Source organism: Salvelinus namaycush, chromosome 16 (genome assembly GCF_016432855.1).
Source record: "Salvelinus namaycush isolate Seneca chromosome 16, SaNama_1.0, whole genome shotgun sequence".
Classification (NCBI taxonomy): domain Eukaryota; kingdom Metazoa; phylum Chordata; class Actinopteri; order Salmoniformes; family Salmonidae; genus Salvelinus; species Salvelinus namaycush.
In genome coordinates this window covers 2,201,956-2,219,071 of record NC_052322.1, presented here as the reverse complement: position 1 = coordinate 2,219,071, position 17,116 = coordinate 2,201,956, and the positions used below count along the sequence as shown (strand labels likewise).

Below are 17,116 nucleotides of genomic sequence, written 5' to 3'. Positions count from 1 at the left end.
CGCTCTCTTTCAGAATTCCTACAAGGCTGCTATCAATCCACGGTTTTTGATTCAGGAACGTTTTGAAAGACACTATTGGTATCACGTCATCTATGCATTTTCTTATGAATCCGGTGACTGAGTCGGCGTATTCATTGATTTTGAACATATTCCAGTCCATGTGATCAAAACAGTCTTGGAGCGTGAATTCTGATTGGTCCAACTCTGTACAGACCTGTCCACCGGAACTTCCTTCTTAAGTTTTTGTTTGTAGGCGGAGAGAAGCAAGATGGAGTCATGGTCGGATTTGCCGAAAGGAGGACGGGAGAGGGCCTTATACCCGTGTCGAACGGTGTGTAGCAGTGGTCAAGAGTAGAATTTCCATGAAATAGACAGTCGATGTGTTGGTAATAATTTGGGTGCACAGCTCTCAAATTACTTTTGTTAACTTCTCTAGGGTAGGGGGCAGCATTTTCACGTTTGGATGAAAAACATACCCAAATTCAACTGCCAGTTACTCATCGCCAGGAGATAAGATATGCATATTATTAGTAGATTTGGATAGAAAACACTCTGAAGTTTATAAAACTGTTTGAATCATGTCTGTGAGTATAACAGAACTTATTTAGCAGGCAAAACCCCGAGGACAAACCATTCAGATTTCTTTTTTTTTGTTGAGGTCACCGTCTTTTCAATGAGCTTTCATTGGGACACCAGATTTCTAAGCAACTTGCTTGCAGTTCCTACGGCTTCCACTTGATGTCAACAGTCGTGAGAAATAGGTTGAGGTTATTCCTTTGTGTAATGAAGAAATACGGCCATCTTGAAGTCGAGGCACTCCTGGTGTCCTAGACATGCGTTTCAATCAAACAGAAGGCATGCTACATATCGTTTTAATCCTGTATTGAACACATATCATCCCGTCTTCAATTTTATCGATTATTAATGTTAAAAAATACCTAAAGTTGTATTACATAAGTAGTTTGACATTTTTTGGCAAAGTTTAAAGGTAACCTTTGATATATTTTGTCGTCATGTTTGAGCAAGTTGGAACCGGTGTTTTTCTGGATGAAACGCGCCAAATAAATGGACATTTTGGACATATATCGACGGAATTAATCGAACAAAAGGACCATTTGTGATGTTTATGGGACATATTGGAGTGCCAACAACAGAAGCTCGTCAAAGGTAAGGCATGAATTATATTTTTATTCTGCGTTTTGTGTCGCTCCTGCAGGGTTGAAATGTTTCCTCTCTTTTGTTTACAATGGTGCTATGCTCAGATAATAGCATCGTATGCTTTCGCTGAAAAGCCTATTTGAATTCTGACATGTTGGCTGGATTCACAACCAGTGTAGCTTTAATTTGATATCTTTCATGTGTGATTTAATGAAAGTTTGATTTTATAGTCATTTTCAGTCATTCATTTTAATGTGGCGCTATGCATTTTCTCAGGCTTTTTGCCAAGTGATACAGTAGCGTCTTGCCTAAACTCAGATTTTTGGATATAAATATGAACTTTACCGAACATAAAATACATGTATTGTGTAACATGAAGTCCTATGAGTGTCATCTGATGAAGATTATCAAAGGTTAGTGATTAATTTTATCTCTATTTCTGCTTTTTGTTAATGCTCTCTTTAGCTGGAAACATGGCTGTCTTTTTCTGTGACTTGGCTCATAACTTACATAATCGTTTGGTGTGCTTTCGTCGTAAAACCTTTTTTGAAATCGGACACTTTGGCTAGATTTACAACAAGTGAAGCTTTAAAATGGTGTAAAATACTTGTATGTTTGAGGAATTTAAATTATGGGATTTCTGTTGTTTTGAATATGGCGCCCTGCAGTATCACTGGCTGTTGATGAGGTGAGACGCTAACGTCCCACCTACCCTAGAGAGGTTAAACTCCACCGCAACAATGAACGTTGCCTCCGGGAATGCGGTCTCCAGTTTGTTCAGGGTCCAATGAAGATCTTTGAGATCCTTTTTGGTGTTGGCTTGGGATGGGATGTACACAATCATGGCGATAATCCCTGAGAACTCTCTCGGTAGCTAAAAAGGCCGACATTTGATGGCCAATTATTCCAAGTAGGGGGAACAGAAGCTCACAAGTTCATGTACGTTTCCTCCATCGCACCATGTGCTGTTGGTCATACAGCAGAGCACCTTTGCTCTTGCCAGAGAGAGCCCAACATTGGCGAGTAATATGCTCGGTAATGGAGGACGGGATGCACAGCGTCTTAATCTCAATAAGATCCCGCCACGTCTGCCTCTCCGTTGGCATCTTCGCTTCCTACTCTCAGGTAGGGAGGTCGGGTGGACGGTGAGTACCGAGTGATTCATATTCTAATAGTTCTACCCGGGTGTATGTAGTAATGCATGAAGTAAAATGATTATGAAAATTTGAAAAAAAACAGTAGAAAACACACACAAAAAAAGTAGAAACCTGCAATGTTTTATCAGAGCTCGAGGCGAGGCGCCCTCGGTCGGTGCTATCTTAACCACACACGCGTACAGAGAGCTCCGCTAAACATAGAATTAAGATGTTTATCTGTCTCTCTGTGACCACCGATAACTTCAGAACGAAGTTGACTACAAATACAAAGTTGGCAATGTCTTTGCAATTGTTACAAACAAGCAAATGACAAACAACGCTTCAAATGAACACTAAGATGACTGCATTAAAATAGAAATAATATAGGCTACATAGGCCTATATGCAGTATTTCAATCATATTGAAATACATTTTATGTTCAATCAGTTATATTTTGCTCATGTTAGGCTAAGCTCATTTTGGCCTCACTATTTGTCATTATGTGTAGCAACATGATGTGCCATATTTTGTGCATTATTATTGGATAAGCGTTAGAATAAGCAGCCTCGATATTTGCTGCCATATTTGGAAATATCTAAACTGATCCGAGAGCAGCACTGCCTTTCTTTCGACCCTATCAGTATCGACACATGCTCCAACGACGCATTTAGCAAACATTCTCTCTGCGTGGTGTTTTGGGAAACGCATGTTACATATTCGGCCGTTGTAGGAACGATAAAAATGTTTAAAACACTCGTAAGCCTAAGTTACATCACTATTGGGAAACCGGGCCCAGGTCTTTTGAATGGTAATGAAGACTATATCATCAAATTCAGGAAAACAAGGTAATTTAAGATATATATGATATAACATCATCTAAAAATATTTGACGCTCAAGAAGTAAGACACACGGCAGAAAGGTAGAAAAGTCTCATTTGAACTACATCTCCTGCTGCTTTGACAGCATGCCGGAACATGCATGCTCTAGCCGAGAACTTACTCGTTTCGTCCTGCAAATTGGCATTTATATTTCGATTTATATTTAAAAAAAATACTTTTACTGTTTATTGATGCCAAGTTGTGGAAAGAACTGTAGCTTGGATCCCTTCATCAAACAAACCTAAACTATTCGGTTTCACCAACAAAAAAAACATTTCCCATCAACAAATGCAGATCAATAATGTCAAGGAACAAAACTTATGATATGTCGGGTTGAATGTGTCCCTCGCTATCAAATAAGCGTTTAAAAGACATTTTTATCCAGGGTCTTCCATGTTCCGGCTGTGGGCTGCCATTGTAAATCACGCAGTAGCTAACTCACAGTAAGAAACCGTTACTTACAGGCTGTTTGATGTGTTGTATATTAGATTACACTTTTTTTTTTTATGAACACTGCCAGCCGTTACTTTTTTTAAATGCAAAAAAAAATAACTGTAGACCTGGCGAGCTGCCGAAAGATTTGTAGTTCTAATGAAACGGATTTTCACTTTTCGGCTTCATGCTTCTTCTTGGCCATCAAATACATTGAAAACCAGCATATGGTAGAGTATACAATTTAATATATATCTTAAATGACCACGTTTTCGTGACTTTGACGATGCAAATTTTAGGCTCATTTTTAGCCTACAAAACAATGGAAAGGGAACTAAAATTGACATAACTTGCACATCGTATAGCGTCACACGCTGCTGAGGGAAACTCCACTCCTTTACAATTTACTCTCTCCTAATTGGTCACACTCAACCTGCCAACTCCTCAGACCTATGACCCCTATTCTGACCTCCTGACCGCTAGCTCTGACCTCTGATTGATTGGCCTTTAGAAGACCCAGCTGACAGGAACCCACTGCTGCTCTGAGCTCAGTCTCTCCAGTGCCGTCTTCAGGCCGCAGAAGGCCCCCTCCAGGCTGTCGTTGATGATGTTCAGGTCAAAGTAATGTCCGTAGGCACGCTGGATCTTCTCGCTCTCATCCAATGTCCTCTTCAGCTCAGAGTCCTGCATGGGAGGAACAACATGGTGATGATAGTGGTGATAAAGGTCTATGATAGAGGTCTATGCCCAAACAGTTTGAGCTTCTATTTAAAAAAAAATTCTCTCCAGAAATAAGTCTCTCACTGTTGCCGCCTGTCATAGACCCCCCTCAGCTCCCAGCTGTGCCCTGGACACCATATGTAAATTGATTGCCCCCCATCTAGCTTCAGAGTTAGTTCTGTTAGGTGACCAAAACTGTGATATGCTTAACACCCTGGCAGTCCTACAATCTAAGCTAGATGCCCTCAATCTCACACAAATTATCAAGGAACCCACCAGGTACAACCCCAAATCCGTAAACATGGGCACCCTCATAGATATTATCCTGACCACCAAATACACCTCTGCTGTTTTCAATCATAATCTCAGCGATCACTGCCTCATTGCCTGCATCCGCTATGAGTCCGCGGTCAAACAACCACCCCTCATCACTGTCAAACGCTCCCTAAAACACTTCTGCGAGCAGGCCTTTCTAATCGACCTGGCCCGGGTATCCTGGAAAGATATTGACCTCATCCCGTCAGTAGAGGACACCTGGTCGTTCTTTAAAAGTAATTTCCTCACCATCTTAAATAAGCATGCCCCATTCAAAAAATGTAGAACTAAGAACAGATATAGCCCATGGTTCACTCCAGACCTGACTGCCCTCGACCAGCACAAAAACATCCTGTGGCAGACTGCACTAGCATTGAATAGTCCCCGCGATACGCAACTCTTCAGGGAAGTCAGGAACCAATACACGCAGTCAGTTAGGAAAGCAAAGGCTAGCTTTTTCACACAGAAATTTGCATCCTGTAGCTCTAACTCCAAAATATTTTGGGACACTGTAAAGTCCATGGAGAATAAGAGCACCTCCTCCCAGCTGCCCACTGCACTGAGGCTAGGAAACACTGTCACCACCGATAAATCCACGATAATCGAGAATTTCAATAAGCATTTCTCTACGGCTGGCCATGCTTTCCTCCTGGCTACCCCAACCCCGGCCAACAGCTCCGCACCCCCCGCAGCTACTTGCCCAAGCCTTCCCAGCTTCTCCTTCACCCAAATCCAGTTAGCAGATGTTCTGAAAGAGCTGCAAAACCTGGACCCGTACAAATCAGCTGGGCTAGACAATCTGGACCCTCTCTTTCTAAAATTATCCGCCGCCATTGTTGCAACACCTATTACCAGTCTGTTCAACCTCTCTTTCGTATCGTCCGAGATCCCTAAAGATTGGAAAGCTGCCGCGATCATCCCCCTCTTCAAAGGGGGTGACACTCTAGACCCAAACTGTTATAGACCTATATCCATCCTGCCCTGCTTTCTAAAGTCTTTGAAAGCCAAGTTAACAAACAGATCACTGACCATTTCGAATACCACCGCACCTTCTCCGCTGTGCAATCCGGTTTCCGAGCTGGTCACGAGCGTGGCTGAGGGGCACCCAAGGAATTAAACGATATCATAACCACCATCGATAAAAGACAGTACTGTGCAGCCGCCTTCATCGACCTGGCCAAGGCTTTCGACTCTGTCAATCACCGTATTCTTATCGGCAGACTCAATAGCCTTGGTTTCTCAAATGACTGCCTCGCCTGGTTCACCAACTATTTCTCAGATAGAGTTCAGTGTGTCAAATCGGAGGGCCTGTTATCCGGACCTCTGGCAGTCTCTATGGGGGTGCCACAGGGTTCAATTCTCGGGCCGACTCTTTTCTCTGTATATATCAACAATGTCGCTCTTGCTGCGGGTGATTCCCTGATCCACCTCTACGCAGACGACACTATTCTGTATACATCTGGCCCTTCTTTGGACACTGTGTTAACTAACCTCCAAACAAGCTTCAATGCCATACAACACTCATTCCGTGGCCTCCAACTGCTCTTAAACGCTAGTAAACCTAAATGCATGCTTTTCAACCGTTCGCTGCCTGCACCCGCCTTCCCGAATAGCATCACTACTCTGGACGGTTCTGACCTAGAATATGTGGACAACTACAATAACTAGGTGTCTGGCTAGACTGTAAACTCTCCTTCCAGAGTCATATTAAACATCTCCAATCCAAAATTAAATCTAGAATCGGCTTCCTATTTCACAACAAAGTCTTCTTCACTCACGCTGCCAAACATACCCTCGTAAAACTGACTATCCTACCGATCCTCGACTTCGGCGATGTCATTTACAAAATAGCCTCCAACACTCTACTCAGCAAACTGGGTGCAGTCTATCACAGTGCCATCCGTTTTGTCACCAAAGCCCCATATACCACCCACCACTGCGACCTGTATGCTCTCGTCAGCTGGCCCTCGCTACATATTCGTCGCCAGACCCACTGGCTCCAGGTCATCTATAAGTCTTTGCTAGGTAAAGCTTCGCCTTATCTCAGCTCACTGGTCACTATAACAACACCCACCCGTAGCACGCGCTCCAGCAGGTATATCTCACTGGTCATTACCAAAGCCAACACCTCATTTGGCCGCCTTTCCTTCCAGTTCTCTGCTGCCAATGACTGGAACGAATTTCAAAAATCGCTGAAGTTGGAGACATATCTCCCTCACTAACTCACTATCTGAGCAGCTTGCCGATCGCTGCAGCTGTACACAGTCCATCTGTAAATGGCCCATCCAATCTACCTACCTCATCCCCATATTGTTTTTATTAACTTTTTTGCTCTTTTGCACACCAGTATTTCTACTTGCACATCATTATCTGCACATCTATCACTCCAGTGTTAATTTTTTAAATTGTAATTACTTTGCTACTATTGCCTATTGTGCCCATTCAAAAAGCATCTCAGAGTAGGAGTGCTGATGTAGGACTGTACATCAGGTCAAACTGATACTATGACATGACCGAGACGGTAACAAGGGGTGATGTAACACTGAGATTAGTGGTACACAGTCAGAAATGAATTGGTGTTAATGGGCTTATTAAATATGATGAATTGCTAGGGTTAATGCATTTTCAACATACCAGTCATACATTTCAACGCGTTTCAAACAACATATTCTGCTAACTGGAACAATGATGTAGCTATGATACAACTGTCCAGTCTGTCTGGGACTCACCGTTAACTGCTTAGTCATCACTCCGGCTTCTTTGGCAGACTTATTCATGGCTTTGAGGACCTCGTAATCTGGAGCCTCAATAAACACCACGTAGGGAAGGAACTCTGATGTCCGCAGAACCTTAAGTGCCTGCAGAAAGAAATGAAATAGTTCAAAAGCAGTTTTAATAATAGATTATTAATAGATGCTAATGCGGTAACGAGCTAATCAAATTAGCTATGAACCACTTGGGAATATTGAGTCTCATTAAAGTATTCCATTCCTTCCATTTCATCTCCGTAATGCAAACCTTGGCTTTGGTTAAAAAATAAGAACGTTCTATAATAATCCTTTTACTTCACTGTTCTATGTGCCAAAGTTTGGCGGTAATGTAGCCAACAATCTCAATAAAACAATAAAATACAAAGGGGAGACCGAATTCTGTTGTCCTTTCAAAAAGAAAGAAAAAGGTTAAGATTAACCTCTTCTCTGGACATTGATGCAGAGAAAATGTGTCTGGAGTATTATACCGATGAATGAATTAAAGATGCCCAGATGCTATAGTCTACCTGTGGGTTGACATCCAGGATGCAGATCTTTCCAGCATCCACCACCTCATGGATGGAGTTGATCTTCGTGCCGTAGAGGTTCCCGTCGTACTCGCCGTGCTCCAGGAAGCGTCCGTTCTTAATGTCCATATCCATCTCAGTGCGAGTCATGAACGAATACATCTGTCCATCCTTCTCATCCACCTTGGGCTTCCTCGAAGTAACTGGAAACAGGTAGTAAAGAGAGATTGATGGTTGTTGTTGGGTTTTGTACATAAAAATATAGCAACTGACAAACACAGTGCTGAGCAACGCACACAGAATTAAAAAAATGTAGTCCTTGTATCTCATACAAATGTGAATACAGTATTTGTATTTGTAAATTGTTTTTTAAATATTTATTTAATATGGCACAAATCACAGAGGGTCAATGTCAATGGCTTGTCAGTGTTAAATGCTACTGTAGTGCTACTCACAGGGGATGGTGGTCCCGTAGCGCAGGGGGTCTGACACCAACAGTTTGTTTTTTAGACTACGGCGGCCCACTCCCTGTGCTCCAATCAGAACCAACGTCTTCCGGCGAAACGGGGAAACCTTGGCCACCTCCTCGTAGATCCTCAGCTCGTGCCGATCAAACTCTGAACAGGAACATATTCATATCCACATAATCAGTATTACTATCAGTATTACTTTACCTAGTGTAATTCACACACATAATATAGCATACCACATTGACAACCGTTTACACTTTTTTCTAATAGAGTTTACAAGTAAAGAATACAATGGCAGCAGTTTCAAACATTGTTACGTATACAAATTGTCATTTTGGCACAAAGAAAACGTACCTGCATTTTTGGTTGTCAGATACATCATCTTTTTTTTCTTCTTCGCACCCATTCCAGAACAAAGAGGACCTGAGAAAGGCAACACACAAAATGTTGTCTTCATTCAGTACTTCTCAACCCACTTAAAATTAGTCTTTATCAATTCAATGGACAGTACCTGCCAGGCAGGGTCGGTTTGCCTTTTACAATGTTGCTGTTCTGTATCGTAAATCAAGTCTGCAATATGGAGCCTGTACCACCAGAGGGGAGTATGCCAATGCATTACAGCAGGGGCCTTCAATGTTACCCAGAAACCCCCTCCCAGGCAAACAGCAACCCAGGGACCCCCTTCATATATTTGCAAAAAATAAAAAAAATCCCACGTCTTATCATTAGGTGACAGATAATGGCAAGGAGGACTAATCAACATTTTATAATGAATGGATTTAGTAGATTGTTTTTAATTATTTTGACCTCCCCACATTGGATTTGTTAGAGGAAGTGTAACTCTAACATAGCCATAGAGGAGAGAGAGTGACGTATGACGTAAAGGTAACGTAAGGGTAATGGCGGACTGAAGGGATTTATGTAGAGCACCTCAAGATAAAACATAATATTCGAAATATCTGCTAAATTAGACTAAAATATTAGCACTACTTAATCTGGTGAGTGATAACCTTCAATCTGGACAATAACACAAAACAAATCCTAAAACTAGAGACATTTATCGACAAATATTACGAAAACAGGCAACAACCAAACATGACGGAGAGTAAGACAGGGGAACCGATTACAAAACGAAAACGTGACTCTTCTACAGACACTGATGATTTAATATTCTCACCACCCGGAATGGTAAAGGTCGAAACCGATCTGTTAAAATCAATAAATGACAAACTGGGTATACTTGAATTAGTTAGTAAGGATATAAAAGAGTTGAAGGCAAGCCTAGAGATGAGTGATGAAAAAGCTGCGACATTGGAGAAGCAAACACACGCGCTAAAAGGGACAGTCAATAAGATTGAAACCGAAATGAATGGAATTAAAAAGGAGAACACCGTTCTGAAGGAAACCTTACTAGACATACAAACTAGATCCATGAGAGAGAATTTGGTACTTACAGGTATCCAAGAAAAAGAAGGAGAAGTTCCTGAATCTATAGTTAGAGAGTTCCTCCTTACAGCGCTTCAGATTCCACGCGAAGTTATCGACAAAATCCAACTTGAACGCGTTCACCGCTTCGGACAGAGAGGGCAGAGGTACGAACGCCCAATCGTTGCCAAATTTGCTTCATTTAAAGATAAAATAATGGTTAAAAGCCTGGGTAAAAGACTTGCTGGGACCAAAATTGGCATGAATGATCAGTTTCCGAAGGAAATTGCAGAACGGCGCAAAGTTCTGTATCCAATTTTCAAAGAAAATAGATTAAAAGCGAAACGAGTAGCTCTCGTCGTTGATAAACTATATATTGATAACCAGTTGTTCAGAGACACAAAGACTACTCCATGGTTATTTTAAAAATTACAAAGTTCTCATAGACGAGGGAAATAAACACAATTCAAGCCCGGTTACTGATTGTAACAATACAATAAAAAATATAGCTTTTCTATAAATCTTCACATATAACTAATTGAACACACAAGCACTAATTCAACATAGTGAAGATAAAAACTAAGTAAACAGAAGGCACAGTATGTGTGGATGGTATGGTTTGTGTTTATTTTTTATTTTATTTGTTATGTTTGGAAAGTTGAGTGAGTGAGTAATGAAATGGTTGCATATCCCAGAGCCAATGTATTGCTGTGAGCCGGGTATGAGAGGGCTTTCAATGTTGTTCAGATGATGGATATACTTTTATAATGAATTATACGTCTTATTTATTTATTGTCCTATCATGGAGAACTACATTTTTTATTTATTTTTTTATAAATTATATCTAATTATTTATTATCCTATTTTAATGGTACGGTCCATGGCACTATACCCTAGACACCCACCTGAATGACCCAGATACTAAGGAGAAGTCCCTAACTGTTTTATGTGCCCGCTGTAAGCGGTCTGTATGCAGCTAAAATGAGGTCAGAGACCAAGAGCAGCACTGCCCCCTCAAGATTCTGAGCCTGCTTGGCAGGGTTGGTCCTGCAAAGCCAAAGCCCCATAAAGGGAGAGCATAATATACAAGGAAATTCTCAAAGCTGCTAATGAGAACCTTGACGACCTTGTACCTAGCCGGTGGGGATTCCGGTGGGGTGCCCCCACCCAGGCAGTGGCAGTGCTGGCAACACTAGCTGCAGTAACCCATGGGGAGGGGGTCACACTCGGACATTCAGAGAGGGGGTATATTATTGTGGCCCTGGCGGCACAAAATCAAAGTCGGACTGCATGGAGATGCGTGGGGACATGGTCATGACGGGTGGCCGTATTGTGGGTGTTTCAGGAATAAGGTGTACATTTGACCTCCATTATCTAGGATATGACAATGGTAAATAAATCTCTCAATTTTTGCTAATTTTTTGTGCGGTCTTGCAGGCCTTCTCATGCAGCTGCAACTGCAAGTGCATTTGTAAATCATGACCCATCTTGAGTTGGGCTCTGGGATGGTGCAATTGTTGAGAAAGTGAGCTTATGGTTGTGTGGGGGTAAGGGCTGAGTGTGTGTGGGTGTATGTGTGTATCCCACAACTGTTGCGAAGGAAGAAGTAAAAGATGTTAGGGACAATAGAGGATGATCCACAGATATATATAATACAAATCGAGGTGAGGGCAATGGAAATGCATATGGTAATTGATCTTCTTCAATTCGGTAAATGGCACTGTATGCTCTTTTCAAAGAATGGATCCCAGTCGGTTCAGGGCTATGGGATACAGGGGGTCGAGGGTGGTCTACCGGGCATTGGGATGACAAGCCATCTCGAGATGAGGCCTTTTAGCGGGTGGAATAGTAGGGACCAATTGGAGGTTTACTTAGTAGAAATGCAAATATCATGGTACAACTATATAGACACTCAATCATTATGTTACTTTTTAATAGTACGTTTACAAAAATATATTCTGATTAAAAGAATGAAAGGTGTGTCTCATTATGGTAAGTGGTGAAATAAGTATAGCCAGTTACAATTGTAATGGCTTAGCAGATAATAAGAAAAGACGATCAGTATTTACCTGGCTAAAAGAGAAGGATTATAATATCTATTGTTTACAGGAAACCCATTCAACAGTTTTAGATGAAGTTTTGTGGAAAAAGAACTGGGGGGGCAAAATATATTTCTCCCATGGGCAAAGAAATTCAAAAGGGGTGATGGTTTTAATTAACAATAATTTTGATCCAAATGTGCAAATTGTCCAAACAGATCCTCAAGGTAGATGGATTATTTTAAATATGTTATTGGACAATAAACAAATATGGCTTGTTAACCTATACGGTCCGAATAATGATGATCCAAGCTTCTTTGAAAATATATATAAGAATTTATCAACTCTACAAGCAACACTAGACTCTATTATTATAGTGGGAGATTTTAATACGGTCTTAAATACCTCTATAGACCGGAAAGGAAATCACACTACAAACTATCACCCTCAGGCACTTAAGGAAATCATGAATGTCATGGATATATTGGAATTAGTGGATATATGGAGACTTAAATACCCTGATTTAGTGAGATATACATGGCGGAGGCTGAATCAAGCTAGTCGTCTTGACTACTTTCTTATACCATTCTCTCTGGCACCAAAAGTTAAAAAAGTGTTGATAGGGGACAGAATGCGGTCGGATCATCACATAATTGGCATATATATTTCTCTTACAGAATTTCCACGTGGGCGAGGATATTGGAAATTTAATCAAAGTCTACTAGATGATAAATTGTTTAGAACTAGGACAGAAGATTTTATAACTGACTTTTTCAGACATAACATAGGTACAGCAGATCCCCTTATTGTATGGGACACTTTTAAGTGTGCCTTTAGAGGCCATGCAATTCAGTACTCATCTATAAAACAAAGGGAATTTAGATCAAAAGAGTCCATATTAACAAAGGAAATTGAAGGACTAACAGTACAGTTAGATAGCAATAAAAACGGTACCATAGAGGCACAGAATAAGTTAGAGGAAAAACAAAAAGAAATGGAGGAACTTATTCAAGAAAGATCCAGTGTAATATATTATAAAAATAAAGCGAACTGGATGGAATATGGGGAAAAATGCACCAAATTCTTTTTCAATCTTCAATATAGAAATGCTACCAAAAAAAATGTATTAAAACTTGTTACAAATGATGGAGTCACGCATGATTCACCAAATGATATTTTGAAAGAGGAAGTGAAGTACTTTAAGAATATGTTTTCGTTTCAGGCTCCTCCATCTCCACTAACTGAAACTAATTGTATGGATTTTTTTCCTATTAATAATGTAAAATTAACATCTGTACAGAAAGACTCATGTGAAGGCCAAATTACAGAGGAGGAACTGCTTGATGCAATTGGGGCCTTTAAGGATGGGAAAACTCCAGGGCTGGATGGCATACCAGTGGAAGTATACAAAACTTTTTTTGATATACTCAAAGGACCATTATTAGCTTGTTTTAACCACTCCTATATAAATGGTAGATTATCAGACACGCAACAAGAAGGTCTGATATCGTTATTACTGAAACAGGACCCAAGTGGTATATATAAAGATCCAGTCCAATTAAAAAATTGGAGACCTCTTACACTTCAGTGTTGTGATGCAAAAATCCTAGCAAAATGCTTGGCGCATAGAATAAAAAAAGTTTTGTCAGATATTATTCATCCTAATCAGACAGGTTTTTTACATGGACGATACATTGGAGATAATATAAGGCAAGTACTGGAAACAATAGAACACTATGAAATATCGGGGACACCAGGTCTGGTTTTCATAGCTGATTTTGAAAAGGCTTTTGATAAAGTACGACTGGAGTTTATATATAAATGCCTAGAATATTTCAATTTTGCGGAATCTCTTATAAAATGGGTTAAAATTATGTATAGTAACCCTAGGTGTAAAATAGTAAATAATGGCTACATCTCAGAAAGTTTTAAACTATCTAGAGGAGTAAAACAAGGTTGTCCACTATCGGCATATCTATTTATTATTGCCATCGAAATGTTAGCTGTTAAAATTAGATCAAACATTAATATTAATGGATTAGAAATCCGTGGCTTAAAAACTAAGGTGTCATTGTACGCTGATGATTCATGTTTTCTTTTAAAACCACAACTAGAGTCTCTCCACGGCCTCATAGAGGATCTAGATACCTTTGCTATCCTCTCTGGATTAAAACCAAATTATGATAAATGTACCATATTACGTATTGGATCACTAAAAAATACACATTTTATATTGCCATGTAGTTTACCAATTAAATGGTCTGACGGAGATGTGGATATACTCGGTATAAAAATCCCAAAAGAAAGAAATGATCTCACTCCAATAAATTTTTATAGAAAGTTAGCAAAAATAGATAAGATCTTGCTACCATGGAAAGGAAAATACTTGTCTATTTGTGGAAAAATCACCCTGATTAACTCTTTAGTCATATCACAGTTTACCTATTTGCTTATGGTTTTGCCTACACCTAGTGACCTGCTTTTTAAATTATATGAACAAAAAATATTCCATTTTATTTGGAACGGCAAGCCAGATAAAATTAAAAGGGCCTATTTATATAACGAATATGAATTCGGAGGGCAGAAATTATTAAATATTAAAGCATTAGACCTCTCACTAAAGGCATCAGTCATACAAAAGTTATACTTAAATCCAAACTGGTTCTCTAGTAAATTGGTACGAATGTCTCATCCTATGTTCAAGAAGGGCCTTTTTCCCTTTATTCAGATTACACCTGCTCACTTTCGGTTGTTTGAAAAGGAAATAATCTCCAAAATATCCTTATTTTTTAAACAAGCCTTAGAAAGTTGGTTGCAATTTCAGTTTAATCCACCTGAAAGGACGGAACAAATAGTACAACAAATATTGTGGTTAAATTCAAATATAGTAATTGATAAAAAAACTGTATTTATCGAAGAAATGTTTAAAAAAGGTATAATTTTTGTGAATGATATCATAAATAGGACTGGTGGAGTTATGTCACACATGCAGCTCACACAGACATATGGAAATGTCTGCTCTACCCAAAATTACAACCAATTAATTGCAGCATTACCACAAAAATGGAAGAGGCAAGTAGAAGGGGAAAAAAGTAAGGAACTTGTATGTCGGCCCTGTATTAAAGAACATAAATGGTTAAAGAAAAGTGTGATAAATAAAAACATATACCAATTTCATTTAAGGACCAAAAAACTGACAGCTGTGCCATATAAATTGCAAAATAGTTGGGAAGAGATGTTCGATGTACCCATTCCATGGCACATGGTTTATGAATTGATACGCAAAACAACGCCGGATTCAAAACTTCGAATTTTTCAATTTAAATTATTGTACAAAATTCTTGCAACTAATAGAATGTTATATATATGGGGTATACAATCTTCCCAGCTCTGTAGATTCTGCTGTGAGGAGGCAGAGTCATTAGACCATTTATTTTGGTATTGTCCATATGTAGCTCGTTTTTGGTCACAGGTCCAGGAATGGCTGAAGAATTGCAACATTTGCCTAGAACTAACGCTACAGATAGCAATACTGGGGGATTTGAAAAGCCATAGTCAATCAATCAATAATATAATAATTATTTTAGCAAAAATGTTTATTTTTAATTTACAATCTGTAGAAGCTATGAGAATAGGAAGGTTCAAATCTTTTGTGAAGCATCACAGCACAGTTGAAAAATATATGGCAAATAAAAATCCGAAATGGATGATGTTGGAAGATAGATGGGAAGGGTTGAGTAGAACTGAAGGGTGGGACTAATAACAAGATAAACAATGTAGGGCATACGGGATCTGTGAAATGTGTATAGGTGCGGAGCTTTTGTGAAATAGCACAGTTACAAGTGGAAATAAAATTGGATGGACAACAGAAATAGAGGAAGGACTAAGAACAAACAAGAGAGAACTATTATAAAGTAGTCTGTGTCTGTAAAATAGGTATAAGATGTATAAATTGAAGGTAAAAGCAGAAGTGTTTATTAGTTTACTCCAATTGGGGGAGCGGTGGTAGGGTTGCGGGGAATAATAATAAAGGTATATTCTTTAAAAAAGTATGTATGTCTATATAGGTATGTGTATGTATATATGTATATATGTATGCATGCGTGTATGGATATATATATTTACCCCAAAAAATATGGGGGATTGGAAATGATGCAGACAATTACATTGGAAGCAACATTCTTTCCGCAATATTAAGCTGATCCACCCCAAAAAAAAGAAAAAAAAAAAAAAAACTCTAACATAGCCTATTAGCTAGAAAGGTAACTCCAGCTGTTTAGCTGTATAAACAAAGTTTAGCTATGTGTTGGCAAAAATGTATGTTCAAGCCAAGAAAGCTTATCTACTGTAGATAAGTAATTTAAAATGTGTTTATTCTGCTGTTTCTAGTGATATACGTGAAAACTTGAATAAAAAAATGTTAACTTTTTTTTGTATATATATCTATAATTTAAAAAAATGAAGACTCCCGGTTGAATACCCCTGCATTACAGAAAGGATGGCAGTTCAATTTGATTACAACAGTACACCTGGGAATCTCTGTCACTGCCCAGTCGTCTCTTCAGTGTGGGCTTAAAGGACATTTGTTTGAAGCAGAGACAACAATGAGCATGACATAACCTTTTGATATGTCTCTTTGTTCATGGATACAATTATGACTGTGATATTGACGCAGTTTATATATTTGTTGATGGAATGCATTAAAGGGCCGGACCTTTGAGAATGGACCACTTCTGCTTTTTAAATATGGCTCGATCACATTAAAATCATATACTGAATTCTGGTTCCAAGGGCTCAGTCAGTAGGACCATGGTGCTTGCAACTTGACTATTGTGTGTTTTATTCTTACATTGACTTGATACAATCAATACATGTGTTGACTATAAGTAGCTTGGGATAGGCATTTTATATACAGTCGTGGCCCCAAAACATTGCACACTTGTACTTTTTTCAAGTAACTCACAATTTTCCCTAAAAATAAGTTGAAATTTAACAAAGTATTTGGTCTCCACAATTCTTTATTTCACTGTTAATATTGCATAACCTTTGTTTTTATTCAGAACTTAATATATCCATTTAAATCAGAAAATAAACATAAATGACATTGACAAAAAAAAAAAAAACGTTTTCTGGAAGAAATTGTGCATATTTGAAAAAAGTGCAAAAGTGCCAATAGTTTTGGCCGAATATCCCCCACAAGTGTCCCATATTTGTCTCCTACAGGTCCAAGGACAGTCTTAGTGCCTTAGTGGACTGCCTGACTGC

The 17,116-nt window shown here is 39.2% G+C and overlaps 1 protein-coding gene across 4 annotated transcripts in view; it reads right to left on the bottom strand.

The window, feature by feature from the left end:
* Positions 1-4,112: 4,112 nt before the first annotated feature.
* LOC120060576 (MAGUK p55 subfamily member 2-like) overlaps positions 4,113-17,116 on the bottom strand; it is a 51,159-nt gene continuing 38,155 nt past the window's right edge. For 2 of the 4 annotated variants that reach the window (XM_039009947.1, XM_039009944.1), the window contains 5 exons: positions 8,742-8,838; positions 8,373-8,534; positions 7,918-8,120; positions 7,370-7,498; positions 4,113-4,289 (listed from right to left, as the gene is read on the bottom strand). In XM_039009947.1, the coding sequence (XP_038865875.1) occupies positions 4,113-4,289; positions 7,370-7,498; positions 7,918-8,120; positions 8,373-8,534; positions 8,742-8,838 (768 nt within the window). The remainder of the gene's footprint in view (positions 4,290-7,369; positions 7,499-7,917; positions 8,121-8,372; positions 8,535-8,741; positions 8,839-17,116) is intronic. The other 2 variants (XM_039009945.1, XM_039009946.1) reach the window with 1 other exon arrangement.